Below are 16,586 nucleotides of genomic sequence, written 5' to 3'. Positions count from 1 at the left end.
TGATTACCCAGCAGGGATGACGTAAGGGTCTCCACAGAACAGACATTACCAAGCTAGACCAGAAAACACCACCTCGTCTGACCTTGTAGGAATGTAATGTTTTCATAAAATATATCTTTGTGTTATTATACATTGCTTTTGCAATTAGCAAACTGTATCCAGCAACATAAAACTTGTCATTAAATCCTAACAGAAGGAATGTGCATAGAGACAATGTCATTATGTGAGGGCAAGGAAAATGGAGTGAAATTTTCATTTAGCCAAAAGTTTGAACAATGCCATGAATATAATATTGACTGTATAATCATATAATATATATAATAATGACAATAATAGTGATTCTCATATGTTGAGTATTTACTCTTTGCTGAGGACTTTATCATCTGGATTGCATTTGATCCTCAGAACTGTCCAGTGAAGGTAGGTATTATATTACTCTTTTTCAAGAGAGAGAAACATGTCTAAAGGAAACAAATCGACTCCCCCGAAGTAATTCAGCCAGTAAGTGTCCACACGCTGTCTAACACATGCCCTGTGTTCTTCGTTACTTGTGAAGTCCAGCCTGAGCATGGAGGTAGACAGTCCTGAATCATCTCACTGCCACCTCCTCCTTAGGTGCCTTTGAGCCTCGATTTCCTCCTTGTGAAATGAAAAAGAAACCATGCATCTCACAGAGCCATGGTGAGGAGGAAGGAACTTAGAAAGGAGTTCTTATTAAAAAGAATCTGCTTGTCCATAGCATTGCCACTGGGAAGAGTGAGCAGACTTTGTCAGTCTATGAGATCCGAATTAGCACATCCATTTCATTTGCATTCATCACATAATGTTATGTTAATTGATTCTGGGTTTGTCTGATCCACAGAAAATATTCCCTGCTTTCTAAATCCTGGAGTATCTTTAGAGTGAGGGTGGTTGTTTCTGCCATCTGTTTTGGGCACCCAGTTGCCCAGAGGCACCAGAATGGACCTACTGACTTTCTGGAGAATTCCCAGTGCTCTGTTTCATTTCAGCTTATCATTTCATCCTGTAATAAACCTTAAGATCACAGCTCATTTTCAGTAGCAATCCCCCATTGAAGTTTATTGATCTCTTCATTGGAATTTGAGTCGCACTGAGTCCTGTTGCTCCTGAATCAACAAGGAAATGTGACCCTTTCCACAGTGACAGAATTCTTTGTATACCTGCAAGAAATTCAGTGTGCTAAAGATGTTTAAAGTAATAGTATTGTTCAACAGGCAGAATTGTAGGGCATTTAAAAAGAAAGGACCCCAGAGCCTTGTTTCTGAACACTTGTTTTTGAAATTAGTTGTCATTTTCTTTGTACACCTTCTGTTTTTCAGAACAACTTCTGGAATTCATGCACCAGTTGCCTGCTTTTGCCAACATGACGATGTCGGTGAGGCGGGAGCTGTGTGCTGTGATGGTGTTCGCTGTGGTGGAAAGAGCTGGGACCATTGTGTTAAACGATGGTGAAGAGGTTAGGAAATATTCATGCCACTTAACAATGTCTCTGTGTGAGGCTCACTCAATGCAGTAACGAACAAAAACTCTTTCTTCTTTAAAAACAATGGGCAACAATAAGTTTGCATCACTCGGAATTATGATATACGCGTTGTGTCAAAGTCTTTTCCAAATCCACTATTTTATTTTCTATTATTTGCAATATTTAGATGATATTGATAGAAATATTTTGAGGTTTTAGCTTTTCAGATTTTGCAGTTTAAATGTTTATGATATAATGCCTCTTGTCAGAACAAAATGGTGTACTTATCAAGTCAATGGTGGTCATTTTATCTTGTTTATATGTGTTTTGGGGAACAGAAATTTTTTTCCCTTGTGGCATTTTAGAGAGTAATACCCAGTCATTAGAAAAGTGGAATGCCGTGGACCCCGTGCAGGCATCTGGAAACCCGTGGGTCGATGGCTGAGCTTGTTCTGTGAACTTGGAGAATGGTCAGCTGTACTTGGGGTATTTTTCCCTCTTTAAAAGATCTAAATCATTTATAGGGACCATTCCAGCATCTACAGCTTCATGATCATGATGTTATTTTCTGCGTTGTCTTTGTTTTTTGGAACTAGCTGGACTCGTGGTCAGTGATCCTGAATGGTTCTGTGGAAGTGACTTACCCGGATGGAAAAGCAGAAATGCTGTGTATGGGGAATAGTTTCGGTGTCTCTCCCGCCATGGACAAGGAGTTCATGAAAGGCGCGATGAGGACGAAGGTGGATGACTGCCAGGTATGAATTGCCATTAAAAATGTATGTCTTACGCGTAACAAAGAACACTTAGGTATGCAGTTGTGGTAAGGTTTTTTCAACCTGTATAAATAGATCATCTTTTAGAATTATAAAGAAGATTTTAAAGTACAACTATGACTTTTAGTATTATCGTACGCCAGGAAATTAAACATAAATCTCCCGTAAAGTTATTTGAGCTCCACAAAACTAAGCATTCCATAAATGTGTTCTATTAAAAAACAGGTGTTCTATAAATATGATATCTTAAAATTGCCATCAATAATAGATAATCTAGTCAACAGAAAGTATTGAAGTGAAACGCCTGTCATGAACAGAAATTATATAGAGATTATAGTAAAGTTGCTGTGATACAGTTACATGGTGTTTTTATTTAAATACATGCAAAATAAGGAATTGATTTTAGAAGTCATGAAAATTAATCATAGTTGAATCAGTAAAAATACTTGCTAGTAAAGAAATGACTGCCAATGAAAAATACAATGTCAGTATTGATATTATGTTAATATTCATTATTTAAAAGCATTTAATAAAAGACTAGAGAGTATATTGAGACCAAATGTGACATACAATTTGATCAATTTAATAGGTAACCTCTATATTAGTGCAAAATAAATTTAAGATGCTTTTATTATTATTGCATATTTATAATTCCATGTCTTAAAAACTGACCTTGAAAGATAAAATATTTTAATATAGTAAACCAAAAAAGTTGACTTAAACTAATTAATCTTATATGCTCACTGTATTTATTAGTCTACAGTCTGAAATACATCTGAAAATAGTTTATGCTAAAAGAACATCATTGAATTTTTATGGTGTCTGATAAATGTAATGTAGTGTTCTTTTAATTTTTCAATTTTAAGTGGTTTACTTACTAAAAAGAAAAATGACCATGGCTATAAATAAAATTGTCTTACCTAGAGAATAATTTTGCTAAATAATTCCTCCAGTGAGCACTATAGAGAACAAAAAAATGGCTATGAATTCAGTGTGTTGAATATGTAATGCCAGAGGAGCATTCTAAATATAGCCGGCTCTCAATTATTTGGCATATTAGAGGAAAACAAAATGGTAGATAAATCTCAAAGTATTTGGCCTCAAAATCTCAAATTATTTCTTTTAAGAGGGGTCATATATGACATTTCAGCTTTAGAATTATATTCCCCCCACCAAAAAAACAAAGCCAAACTGTGAGTCAAAATGAACAGAAAAATTAAGGATTTTTCTCTCCTCCTCAGTCCTGCCCCCCACACCCAACCCAAGCCCTTCTACAAGTCAAGCAGCACCTGAGTCAGTCTCTGTCCTTAAAGTGCAAGTGAAAGTTATTTCTGAGAATTCAGCTATTATGCTATCACCTCGTAATTGGCCAACCCCTTTTATTAGAAATTTTGTAATCATGGAACTGAAGTGATACAGGAGGCTTAGAAATGTTTCAGAATAATTGATAAAAATATTATACAAGTTAATATTACAGAGTATTTAACTAATGTCAGATGTACGAGGTAGCACTGAATGTTTATCTGGGAGTTTGTGGAAAAGAAAAGAGGAGGTGGATATTAGGAGGAGAGTTCATCTGTTTGCTTGATAAGGAGTCAACAGGAAACCCAGAGTGATAGTCTGTAAAGTAGACGCCAGGAGAAAACTCTGAACGAGAAGGAAAACTCCGATTAAGGTAACATTAGGCTCCTGGAGCTCCTAATATGAGACTCCGGATGTACAGAGCGGGTCATGGGTGCAGTGTCTGCTAGAGCAAGTCTTTTCTTAATCTGCAGGCCACTCTGCGTGCTGTAAAAGGAACGTGAAATAAATCAGGTTCAAGAGTCATCCTTGTGCTTCCACTCATCCCTCTCAGACCCTAAGTTCCCTCCTTCCTTATTAGAATAGGCTTGGAGAAAAAAAATAGATATTTTAATGCTTATTTGAGATAGCATTTTTACTGTATTTCTGTTAAAATGTCATATATTTGTCAGAAAGTGCACATGTCACATCCTCCTCTTGTTGGGGAAAGTCAACAGTGAGAATCACATTTTTATCCATAAAATGACTGTAGATAATCAGTATTGTTTGAATGAAATGAACAAAGGTGGTGTCCGTTCCAAGAGGAAGCAACCTTAACAGGTTGACACTCATTTGCTGGCCTCTCAATGGGTTCCAGAAATCCATCTTGGGTAGTGTGGTTAAAGTGGAGACCATGATCAGTCTGAGGACATGATGTGAGTGGATTCAACTGGACACTTCTTTCTTTTAATTATTATTATTATTATTGTTGGAGAGTAATTGCTTTACAGTGTTTTTTCTGCTGTTCAACAGCATGAATCTGCTATAATACATATATGCCCTCTCTCTTGAGGCTCCCCCCACCCCAATCCAACCCCCTAGGCCATCATAGAGCGCTAAAACCATACTTCAAATGATGTTTATCTCTGCCTGTTTGGGTCCCGTGATGCCCCCAACACTGTGCTCTCTCCTGCTCCCTTCTGCGTGCTTCTTTTCCCAGTCTTGTCCCCTGTTGGGTTTGTAGGACAAAGGCAGGACCAGGCAGATGTCTTTTGGTACCGGGTGATGGCTCCGGTTTTCCATTCCCCATCCATGCTTTGTTTTTTTCACCCTCTGCCTGTCCCTCTTTTCCTTTCCTGCTCTTCCACTTTCTGTTTCCTCATCCCCTCTCCCCCACATAAGTCTCGGGCCTGCCAGAAACACCCAGGCATGGCTTAACCCTGCACTGTACCCTTCAGCAGATAGGGAACACTTGAATGCCTATGTGAACAGTTAGGTATAGCTTCCTTGCAAGCACAGAGTACCAGTTTAAATAGAGCTCACCTCTTAAGGTAAAATCTGTGAGACTCAGCTTTTCCTGAGACTGTGAGAGCTGTTGATAAAGTTTAACTTTACTTCATTTTGTCATTTTCAAGATGTTTACTAAATAAAAGCTATGAGGTCACGTGCCCAAAAGAAAGTTATCCTGTGACATAACTTGTTTTTGCCCTTTTATAAAAGAAAGCTTAGGTGAGTTTTTATTTCATATCAAAGTAGCAAGATCATACAGGGTGGACAGCCGTCTTAAAGTATAAAACCTCTCTAAAACAATTATGTGTTCAGTTCAGTCGCTCAGTCATGTCTGACTTTGCGACCCCATGCACTGCAGCACGCCAGGCCTCCCTGTCCATCACCAACTACCAGAGTTTACTCAAACTCATGTCCATTGAGTTGGTGATACCATCCAACCATCTCATCCTCTGTTGTCCCCTTCTCCTCTTGCCTTCAGTCTTTCCCAGCATCAGGGTCTTTTCCAGTGAGTCAGTTCTTCGCATCAGGTGGCCAAAATACTGGAGTTTCAGCTTCAGCATCAGTCCTTCCAGTGAATATTCAGGACTGATTTCCATTAGGATGGAATGGTTGGATCTCCTTGCAGTGCAAGGGACTCTCAAGAGTCTTCTCCAACACCACAGTTCAAAAGCATCAATTCTTTGGTGCTCAGATTTCTTTATAGTCCAACTCTCACATCCATACATGACTACTGGAAAAACCATAGCTCTGACTGGACGCACCTTGGTTCAGTTCAGTCGCTCAGTCTTGTCTGACTCTTTGTGACTCCGTGGACTGCAGCATGCCAGGCCTCCCTGCCCATCACCAGCTCCTGGAGTTTACTCAAACTCATGTCCATTGAGTCAGTGATCTTTGTTGGCAACTCACAAATTTTCAGCTGGCTTTATCATACCTATTTTTTCTTTGAATTTAATGTTATATCTAAAAATTTCTTAAAGCAAAAATAAATTTGCTAATTAAATAATGTTTTCATCTAAAGTGTATTTCTTTTGTGATGTTGGTGCTATGTGGCCATATTGGAAATTCAATTTGGGATTCCTTTTTTTTTTCATTTTTGGATGGTATTTCAGTTTGCTACAGAAGAAATGCCAAAAATGTCTGTCTAGACACTAAGAATTTCAAATCAAATTTATTCTAATTTCTTTAAGTCCTTAGTCAAGAGGATTAATTTTAGTACATTTCAAAATGCATTTTCTTTTTATCTCTCTACTTGTTTTAACTCAAGGATATATTTCTTTTTTAGGAGATAAACAATATAATTATGTTCTCTAAAAATGAGTATAAGAAAGAACACCTAAAATTGTTTGGAGACTCTGAGAACAACTTGCTGCCCTGTAAAAAGAAAAAAAAACTAAAAATATTTTTCAGGCAAGAACCACATATTTCAAACATATGCAAACCTGTGGTCAGTGTTAAAGATACGAGTTTGGAGGTAGTTTTCGGCATTAAAATTTTTTTTTTACTTAGCTATCCATAATTACTTACAACAAAAGCCTGTGCTTTTTGAATTTTAACTTTTTGATTCTAAACTAATAAAATAATTAGTGAGATTATATCAACCAACTCAGTGGAAGAAGCAATGTTGTAGTATGCTATTTCTTCCACATGAAATGCTGCTGCTACTTCTGTAAAAAAGCTTTATTGATTATGCAGAATGTATGCAAACTATAGAAAAGTGTATTAGACAATGAAAATTGCTTATTTGCATTGCTCAGAAATAATAATCATTCTCCTTTGTGATTGGCACACTTTATCATTAAAAATATTCATCTTTGTTTTATTTAAGAATAATTCTTAAAAAGTAATAATAATTGATTTTGTTATATTTCACAATTTTTATCTTCATGTATATAATTTTAAATTAGCAAGCACATACTTATGAGACATTGGGAGACTAGCGTGACGTTGGTATGGCTGTCTCCTCATCTGTGCAGTGGGGATAACAGCACCTTCATGGCCTCCCATGAATGCCATGGGAGGTTGGGAGGATAAAGAGAGAAAGCTCCTGTCAGGCAGCCACAATGTTATAGTAGTGATGTCATAATCACTATTAAAATCATTGTTACAATATGTGGTTTAAAAATTTTTTAAAAATGATCAACATCAAGAATATTGAGTTGAAGGTTTAGATGTTGTTTGAAAACATGATTTTAGATGGCTGTAGCATCTTTTATCTGCCATATGCTATAATTTAGCCATTCCCTCTCTTTTAATCTTTTCACATTAGAGAAAAGAAATGTTCATTCTTCCTTCATTCCTAAATGATTTTTTTGCAATTTTAAATATATATGTTTTATTGAAGTATGTTTGACTTACCCTAAAAGTGATTTCTAAAATGAGAATAAATTATTCAAAAATCATAGAAGACAAAAATTTTAATTTAAAAATCTATTCTTGCCTCGTCAGTGGCTTCTGTTTACTTTGTGTAATAAGTGATTTCTGGAATTCATTCTTCACTTTCTTTAAAACTACTAAGAAATATAATTAAATGGATTCCCCTGAGTCCTGAATTTTTTTATCTTTGAGGTTATGGAGGAGTAATTGCTTGATGTGCACATTTTTGTTAACTTCTTTAAGAGCAAGGATTAACCTTAATATCAGTTATGAGGAATAATGATTTGAGCTTAAAAAGTATGTGGCTTCCTTTGTAGATCTTTTTGAACAGACTTTCTAAGCTGATTTCTTTTATAATATCACACATATATAATATCTACTGCATGGATATCTTTGAATTTCTATATCATTTATTAAAATTATCTTTTAAAAAATTGTTGCTCTCAAAATCTTTTCAAATTTTGAAAACCCACTAAGTGATAATTATGTTTTTACATCATTTTTAAATAATAAATAAAATTTATCAAGCACATATTATGTATCTAGCACAGTGGAGGAGCTTTACCTGGATTATTTCATTAAACCTCCACAACAACCCTTTGAGGCTGGTGCTATTAGGATTATTTTCCCTTTTCAGATGCAAAAGAACCCCCAGGTTCTTTTCTCAGGATTCCACAGTGAGAGGTAGTAAAGCTCACGTCTGAATCAATTAACCTGGCCCTAGAAGCCGCAGTGAGGCAGGATGGGGGCAGTTAAGAGAATTTCTTCTTAAAAGCAATTCTGTGATGATTTGATTAACAGGCTAGGATTTCTTAAGCACCAGAGAGTCCCAGTTTTTTACCTGCCCACTGACAGTAAAACAAAAAGTCACAGCCTAAAAAGAGTGGTGGTTCCTTAGCTTAGTCCCTGGATTCAGGTGGTGCATTACAATTCTTAAACCAGAAACGCCGCCCAGCAGCTGCCCTGATGGACTGGATTAAAATCCATTATTGCATCCTTCTATTCTGAATTCTTTTCATATTCTTCTGTTCTGTTAGGACCATGAGCCTAACAGATAATTAAACAACCACCTGTAGACTCTCTCCAAAGGTTTTTTGCTGCTCTGCCCACCAACCTAGACCGCATATTAAAAAGCAGAGACATTACTTTGCCAACAAAGGTCCATCTAGTCAAGGCTACGGTTTTTCCAGTAGTCATGTGTGGGCATGAGAGTTGGACTAAAAAGAAAGCTGAGTGCCGAAGAATTGATGCTTTTGAACTGTGGTGTTGGAGAAGACTCTTGAGAGTCCCTTGGACCGCAAGGAGATCCAACCATTCCATCCTAAAGGAAATCAGTCCTGAATATCCACTGGAAGGACTGATGCTGAAGCTGAAACTCCAATAATTTGGCCACCTGATATGAAGAGCTGACTCATTAAAAAAGACCCTGATGCTGGGAAAGATTGAGGGCAGGAGGAAAAGGGGACGACAGAAGATGAGATGATTGGATGGCATCACTGACTCAATGGACATGAGTTTGAGTAAACTCTGGTAGTTGGTCATCGACAGGGAGGCCGGGCGTGCTGCATTCCATGGGGTCGCAGAGTCAGACACGACTGAGCGACTGAACTGACTGACCACAGTTGTAAGGATGTGCACTTTTTTTTTCTAATTTTTATTGGTGTATAGTTAATTTACAATGTTGTGTTTGTTTCAGGTGTACAGCAAAGTACATCGTATAATATATCTAGATATATATGTATACACACACATATATATCCTATCTTTTTTTTTTTTTTTTTAGGTATCCTAAGAGTCCACTCTCCTCCCCCAGTGATTTCCAATCATCAAAAAAGGGACACGAGGAAGGAATATTCTAATTTTATCTTCTGATTTTTTTAATTGTTAGGATTTTTAATATAAATTACATATAATTATTCTAAAAATGAAACTTTTCTTGACCAAGGAAGAAACACATTAAAAAGCAGAGAAGTCTGGTGAAGGTTCATTACCGAGCTCATTTAGAAAGTATGGGAAAGACATGGAAAAATGTCAGTCTTAAATATTTAAAACACTGAATCATTAGCGCTGCTAGGTCTCTTGCAAGCACTTTATCATTAACATGTGACTTAAATTTTATTTTAGTTTGTCTGCATAGCCCAGCAAGATTACTGCCGTATCCTCAACCAAGTAGAAAAGAACATGCAAAAAGTTGAAGAGGAAGGAGAGATCGTCATGGTGAAGGAACACCGAGAGCTCGATCGGACTGGAACAAGAAAGGGGCACATTGTCATCAAGGTGAGACAAACACGCCACATCCCGAGGGAGGAGGGTCTTGGTAGTACCGCTTGTGATGATTTAGGATGCCCCCTCCTCATTTTTCAGTGTAACTTCTCTTAAATGTATCAGTTGTAAAGAATCTTGGAATTTCTGTGATGAATAGCAGTCTTATTCATTATTGTATGTCTTACTACCCAGTTCATCTTGAAGATTTGAAATCAAGGTACGTGTATATGCCACACATGCAGGATGCTTATGACACATTTGATTTGTTACAGGGCACCTCAGAAAGGTTAACGATGCATTTGGTGGAAGAACATTCAGTGGTGGATCCAACGTTCATAGAAGACTTCCTGTTGACCTATAGGACTTTTCTCTGTAGCCCGATGGAAGTGGGCAAAAAGTTGTTGGAGTGGTTTAATGACCCGAGCCTCAGGGATAAGGTTGGAAGATACGTTCTAGTTTCCTTTCAAATGTGAAACATTCAGATATAAAGTTAAAGAACTTTAATATATATAATTGTTACACCAGTTATGTTCAAATTATGTTGGTGGGTTAAGAGAATGTACTTTTTGAGCAAAAGAAAAGGGATGCTATAAATACTAGTTCTTGTTATAGATTCTAAGTTCAGCTCTAGAATTTTCCTTTTTAACACAAAGGCCAATACATTGGGCAACAAATGTTTCAGTAGATTTTCTGTGCAAATCATTTCATATGTAGATGTATTCTGGGGAGGAGGTGAGCTCCATGTCCTTCTCCTCTGCCATCTCAATTCCTTTCCCCTCAACAAATGTTTAGACTCTAGTTCTGTTGAAAATTCAATTAAAACACAATCCCCAAACACCTGGGTTCCTTGGGAATGTGCATCCTCTGGTTCAGTAGCTGGCCAGTGTACACCACATAGAAGTTATAGGTTTTCAGTTGCCCCAGAACAGCATCTTCTCTCAACCAGGGTGGGTGGGTAGGGCCCTGTCTTATAATTCCAAACTGATCCTCTTCACCAGCTCTTGAGTCAGGCTCTTTTTCAAGGCCAGAGAGGGTGATGAAGTTCCTAGTCTTGTGAGGTTTGAGAATTAACTAGCCTGTACTCATTTCTCCTTCCATATGGCGGCCTTGTTTCTATGAGGCCCCACATGGGAGAGGCAGGGTGGGAAACCCAGAACTGGGGACAAACAGCAAAAGGCTTCCAGCTCCAGTGCTGGTCCTGCTGCTGACTACCCCTTGGCCTGAGAGCAGTCATTGGACAGTGATGCTCTTCATGTCATCATCTGAGAGTCACAGGCGTGGAAGACCTCAGCTAAGGTCTTCTGCTGTAAAACTTGCTTTGAGTATTTCCTCTGCCATTTTTCTCCTGCCACCCATCTCTATTTGTAAAATAGTAATCTCTGTCCTTTGGGGGTTGTTGTGAAGATGAATAACTTGGTACTGTCTGGCTCACAGTGATCTCTTACTGCATCTTAAAGGTATTGGTGGCGGTAGTTGGAATATTCAATTCATGATTTACAAATCTCGTTTTTCTAACCTGGAATACGGCTAGTAGACTTTTAAGGTGGCTGCTCAGCTACAAAATTTTAATTTTATGGAAAGGTCCGGTGTTAAGGATATAGTTTCAGAGGAGACAATAATCTTGGTTTCTTCAACTTGAAAAATGGTCAGTAGTGATAATAAATGACAAAAAATTAATATAAATATCAACTTGACTCCTGAGTGTTTACTCAGATTATATACTATAATTTGTCCCACTGTATTTAACTGTAAAAAGTATTTTAACTGTAGTTTAAAGATTAAGTGCATACTGTCACATCTGTTTCTTTCCTGCTAAAATAGCATGCTTCATTTTCCCGCTTTAAGAGGTTAATGCTTGAAAACAGTGCTACGGAAAATTTCTTTGATCATATTATTTAAGATTGAGAAAGTTAAACTCATATAAAATAAAACAAGTGCTTTTTAATTTAAAGTTGCAGCTATACTCCTTTCATTTGGTAAAATTTTATTGAGAGTTCACTCTGAGCCAGGTGTTGTTATAAGTATTAAGGATGCCCTTAGAACATAACAGATAAGGTTGTCTTCATGGAACTTACAGTCTAATGAAGGTTGCACAGTTCTTGCTGGTATAAAGCAAATATTCCATAGCTGAGTGTGTGTATTGTGGTGTATAAAGATATAGGGCTCAGTGAAAACGTGAGCAGAGTAAGAAAAGGCAACTCATTTTTCCTGCACAATTGTAGATGTTAAAGTTTCTGTCTTCTTGTGTATTATTTTGATTCTTTTTTTCCTTTAGTTTTTGTTGTGACTTGTTTCAAATATATTTTGAGAGTAAGCAAGATATATGTTAATTGCCATCCTTCAGTATAAAGTCCACATTTAAAGTATTAATATATATTTTCAGAAAGTTATCCTCATCAATAAAATCTAAAGGTTTTGTTATTGTTTTTCTTGTTCATTGTTGTTAGGTAAATTGTTTGTCGGATATCTTTTTTTGCAATGACCTTAACCACAAATCTTTAGCACTAGAAAGAAGAAAACCTATTAAAAATTAATTGATTTTTCAGGTTACACGGGTAGTATTATTGTGGGTGAATAATCACTTCAATGACTTTGAAGGAGATCCTGCAATGACTCGATTTCTAGAAGAATTTGAAAATAATCTGGAAAGAGAGGTAATATTTGTGATTTTTTTTTTCAATCACAGCTTTAAGTTCATTTTATTCAGCCCATCCTTGAAACCACTTTTTTTGAACTCTTGTAGAAAATGGGTGGACATCTAAGGCTGTTAAATATTGCATGTGCAGCTAAAGCAAAAAGAAGATTGATGACGCTAACGAAACCATCCCGAGAAGCTCCTTTGCCTTTTATCTTACTTGGAGGCTCAGAGAAAGGATTTGGAATCTTTGTTGACAGTGTAGATTCAGCTAGCAAAGCAACAGAAGCGGGCTTGAAACGAGGGGATCAGGTATGATATTTCTAATTGAAAACATAATGGTAAACACTGGTGTCTTCTTTTCCTTCAGTCATTTGGGAAACTGAAATTAATTTTATAACTTCATTTTTAGATACTAGAAGTAAATGGTCAAAACTTTGAAAATATTCAGCTGTCAAAAGCCATGGAAATTCTTAGAAATAACACACATTTATCTATCACTGTGAAAACCAATTTATTTGGTAAGTATTTTGCATTTTTTGCATAGTCTCATTTTTCTCCTTTTGGTTTTTTATTTAAACATTTATGTCTTAATCATGAAATGTCATTGCTTATAATTCAAGCATCATAAGAATTGAAAATTTATAGTAAAATGCATAGATACAGAATTAATTATGTAAGCATATGATTAGATCTAAATAAAAGCCTACTTACTTGAGGACCGTAACATTTAATTTTATTGATGTTTTTATTGATAAATATTAAATATCTGTTAGGAATAAAAATCTGTCAATAAATACCTATAACTTATTCTGAGTAGAAGTAGCAGAAAACATACAAAACAGATTCTTGGTGTCATTCATTCCTTGTAGGAGTGTTTTTCTACAGGATTACAGTTTTGATCACTGCAGTCTATGCTGCTGTTGCTAAGTCGCTTCAGTCGTGTCTGACTCTGTGCGACCCCATAGACGGCAGTCCACCAGGCTCCCCCGTCCCTGGGATTCTCCAGGCAAGAATACTACAGTGGGTTGCCATTTCCTTCTCCAATGCATGAAAGTGAAAAGTCAAAGTGAAGTCGCTCAGTCATGTTTGAGTCTTAGCGACCCCATGGACTGCAGCCTACCAGGCTCCTCCACCCATGGGATTTTCCAGGCAGGAGTACTGGAGTGGGGTGCCATTGCCTTCTCCGACTGCAGTCTATATTTAGTATCTGTTTTCAAGTTCTCCAGTTGTCTTTGAATTATTCAGATTTCCAATAATGGATGTTTTTTGGTGTTTGTTTCCTTTTCAGTATTTAAAGAACTTCTAACAAGATTATCGGAAGAGAAGAGAAATGGTGCCCCTCACCTCCCTAAAATTGGAGACATCAAAAAGGCCAGTCGCTACTCCATTCCAGATCTCGCTGTAGATGTAGAACAAGTGATAGGACTTGAAAAAGTAAATAAGAAAAGCAAAGCCAACACTGTTGGGGGAAGGAACAAGCTCAAAAAGATACTTGACAAGACTCGGATCAGTATCTTGCCACAGAAACCATATAAGTAAGCGTCTATATCAATTTTCTCTGCATTCTGTTATTGTATTAAAATAATAAGCAAAGGTAATGATGTAATTTTTACTCAGGAGTGTAAAAATTGTTTTAGCTTTTATGGCACAGCTATCTTAGAAGCAACTGGACAATTGTTTTTATCCCATTTTTGCCACTTGCTTGCCTACTCCAGTCTTCTTAGAGATAGTTAGCATTTCTTGGTTTGAATTATTTTATTTCTTATTTGGACTTTTAAAAAGCAAGAATGTGACTTTACTCCTGTCTCCCCAGTGGCGTGATGGGGTTGTTTCTGCTCTTGTTTCTTTGTTTCTAGGTGTCTTTTCCACCATCAGCATCTGCTTTTGCCGACTGAGTCTTTGTGGCTCACAGCTGCTACTATCTACCCTTGCCTTTCTCTTTTTGCTTCTGTCTCCTGATTTCAGTTACTTAACTGTTGACAAGACATCACCAACCAAGCACGGAACTCCTTTTTTTCCTCCTGTTGGGCTCTGCAGTCAGCATGTCAGGTGTATTCTTGAATCTCTTCTTGGCTGTTCGTTTATGCCAACAGCTCAGACCAGACAGAGTTGCAAGCATCACACTTTTAAAACTTTGCTTGTTTGCTCACTTTTTTCTTCACTTTAGCTTCTTCTAGGTCTGTGGATGTTTTATAAACCTCAGTTGGTGGTGGTGGTTTAATTACTAAGTTGTGTCCAGTTCTTTGAGCCCACCAGGCTCCTCTGTCCATGAGATATCCCAGGCAAGAAGACTGGAATGGGTTGCCATTTCTTTCAGAGGAATCTTCCCAACCCAGGAATCCAACCCACATCTCCTGCTTGGCAGGTGGATTCTTTACCACTGAGCCACCTGGAAAGCCCCATAAATCCCAATTACCATTAGTCAAAATTTTTTAAATATTAAATTACATGGGCGCCCAAAATTTATTTATTATATATTCCTCTAACTACAGTAATATGAGATAACTTGAAAACATAAGGGTTATTTTTCTTCCTTCTTTCATGATCTAATAGGTCTTACAAAGGAGCAATACATATAACCATTCAGACTTTATCAAGTCTTTTTTCTAATTCCACTTCTGATAAACATTTCATACAAAGATTAGAGAGCTATGTTCTAGAATATGCTGTTAGTTGATTGAATGTCAGACTTGTGTCCCTATTAAACTATAATGATTGATTCTTTCATATTAGCTAGAAATGACTGCTACAGCAGAATCCTAAGGATAAGCAGTGTGTACAACAGCAGTATTTATAGACTTGAGAGTGTGTTTGTAAGTTTCTAAGAAACAGTGGATTAGGCCTGCTGGCATTACAGAAAATAGGAATTGATTTTTTAAGTCACCCTTCATAATGAAAAACACATTTTTTAGTGGATAAGAAAATTACTTAGATGTAGAATTATTAGCAGCGCAATAACTAAAAAAAACCTTAGAGTTACAGCTGACCATGAGTTAAATATGAGCCTTTAAAACAATCTAACACAAGTCAGCATGACCCTGGAGAGTATTAATAGAAATGTGACATGTAAGAGCTGAGATGAAATCCATCCCTAGTACAGGGTGTTGGCAAAGGACACAGGATGAGACTACTGTGCATAACATTATTATGTGTATTTGGAAAGATACTCAAAATCTGGAAAAGGGAAAAGAAAAAAGGATGATAAATAGATTGTTGATTTGGAAGCACTGAGGAGACATCTTAAATAATTTGCACTGAAGAACATATATGACTCATTTAAACATTTCATTATGGACCACATCTTTATCCATTCATCTGTCAGTGGACATGTCCTGGCTCTTGTAAATACTGCTACAGTGAATGTTGAGGCTGCACATGTATCTTTTTGAATCATGGTTTTCTCAGGGTATATGCTCAGTAGTGGGATTGCTGGGTCATATGGTAGCTCTGCTTTTAGTTTTATAAGGAACCTCCATAGTGGCTTTATCAGTTTACATTCCTACCAGTAGTGCAGGAGGATCCCTTATCTCCACATCCTCCCCAACATTTATTGTTTGTAGGTTTTTTGCTAATGGCCATTCTGACTAGTGTGAGTTTACGATACCTCATTGTAGTTTAAATTTGGGTCTCTCTGCTCTTTGATGAACTAGATGGGTGGGATGGGGGAGGGCGGGGTGGTGGGTGGTGGGAGGGAAGTCCTTGAGGGAGGGGATATGTGTATACATATGGCTGATTCACTTTGTTGTACAACAGAAACCAGCACAACATTGTAAAGCAGTTGTAACTCAGTAAAAATGAACATTTTATTATGAAAAATATTTGAAATCATCTGTATATGTAATATAATTGAGAATAATAATTATATTTAAAAGAAGCTCAGTAGACTGTAGGATCTTTTATGTTGGTATATAGACTTGATTTAATAGTAGTCATTACTTGGGGCTTCCTAGGTAGTGCTAGTTGTAAAGACTCTGACTGCCAGTGCAGGAGATTCAAGATACACAGGTTCCATCCCTGGGTCGGGAAGATCCCCTGGAGTAGAAAATGGCACCCCACTCCAGTATTCTTGCCTGAAAATTGCAAATCCTTCCTAATAATCAGCATATGTTTGCAAAGATTTTTTTTTCCTAACAAAGCTTATCAAAGTAGTCAAGCAGATAAATATTCTAGATATACTGGTTGTTTTTTTTCCTCTCTCTCTTTCTCTCAAACATTATCAGTATCACAGAAGCTAAGGTGCCAGACGGTGGCCACCTGGCAAGGA

General features: G+C 37.1%; 1 protein-coding gene across 15 annotated transcripts in view; it reads left to right on the top strand.

Annotated features, from left to right (window-relative positions):
- RAPGEF2 (Rap guanine nucleotide exchange factor 2) overlaps window positions 1-16,586 on the top strand; it is a 266,791-nt gene that overhangs the window by 225,271 nt on the left and 24,934 nt on the right. For all 15 annotated transcript variants that reach the window (XM_069557277.1, XM_069557276.1, XM_069557279.1 and 12 more), the window contains 8 exons: window positions 1,341-1,477; window positions 2,080-2,238; window positions 9,544-9,696; window positions 9,957-10,121; window positions 12,231-12,338; window positions 12,428-12,631; window positions 12,732-12,840; window positions 13,611-13,857. In XM_069557277.1, coding sequence (XP_069413378.1) covers window positions 1,341-1,477; window positions 2,080-2,238; window positions 9,544-9,696; window positions 9,957-10,121; window positions 12,231-12,338; window positions 12,428-12,631; window positions 12,732-12,840; window positions 13,611-13,857 — 1,282 coding nt within the window. The remainder of the gene's footprint in view (window positions 1-1,340; window positions 1,478-2,079; window positions 2,239-9,543; window positions 9,697-9,956; window positions 10,122-12,230; window positions 12,339-12,427; window positions 12,632-12,731; window positions 12,841-13,610; window positions 13,858-16,586) is intronic.

The sequence above is a fragment of the Ovis canadensis genome, chromosome 17, assembly GCF_042477335.2.
Source record: "Ovis canadensis isolate MfBH-ARS-UI-01 breed Bighorn chromosome 17, ARS-UI_OviCan_v2, whole genome shotgun sequence".
Classification (NCBI taxonomy): Eukaryota; Metazoa; Chordata; class Mammalia; order Artiodactyla; family Bovidae; genus Ovis; species Ovis canadensis.
Note: the sequence above shows the minus strand (reverse complement) of the source record. Positions and strands in the feature narration are given on the sequence as shown.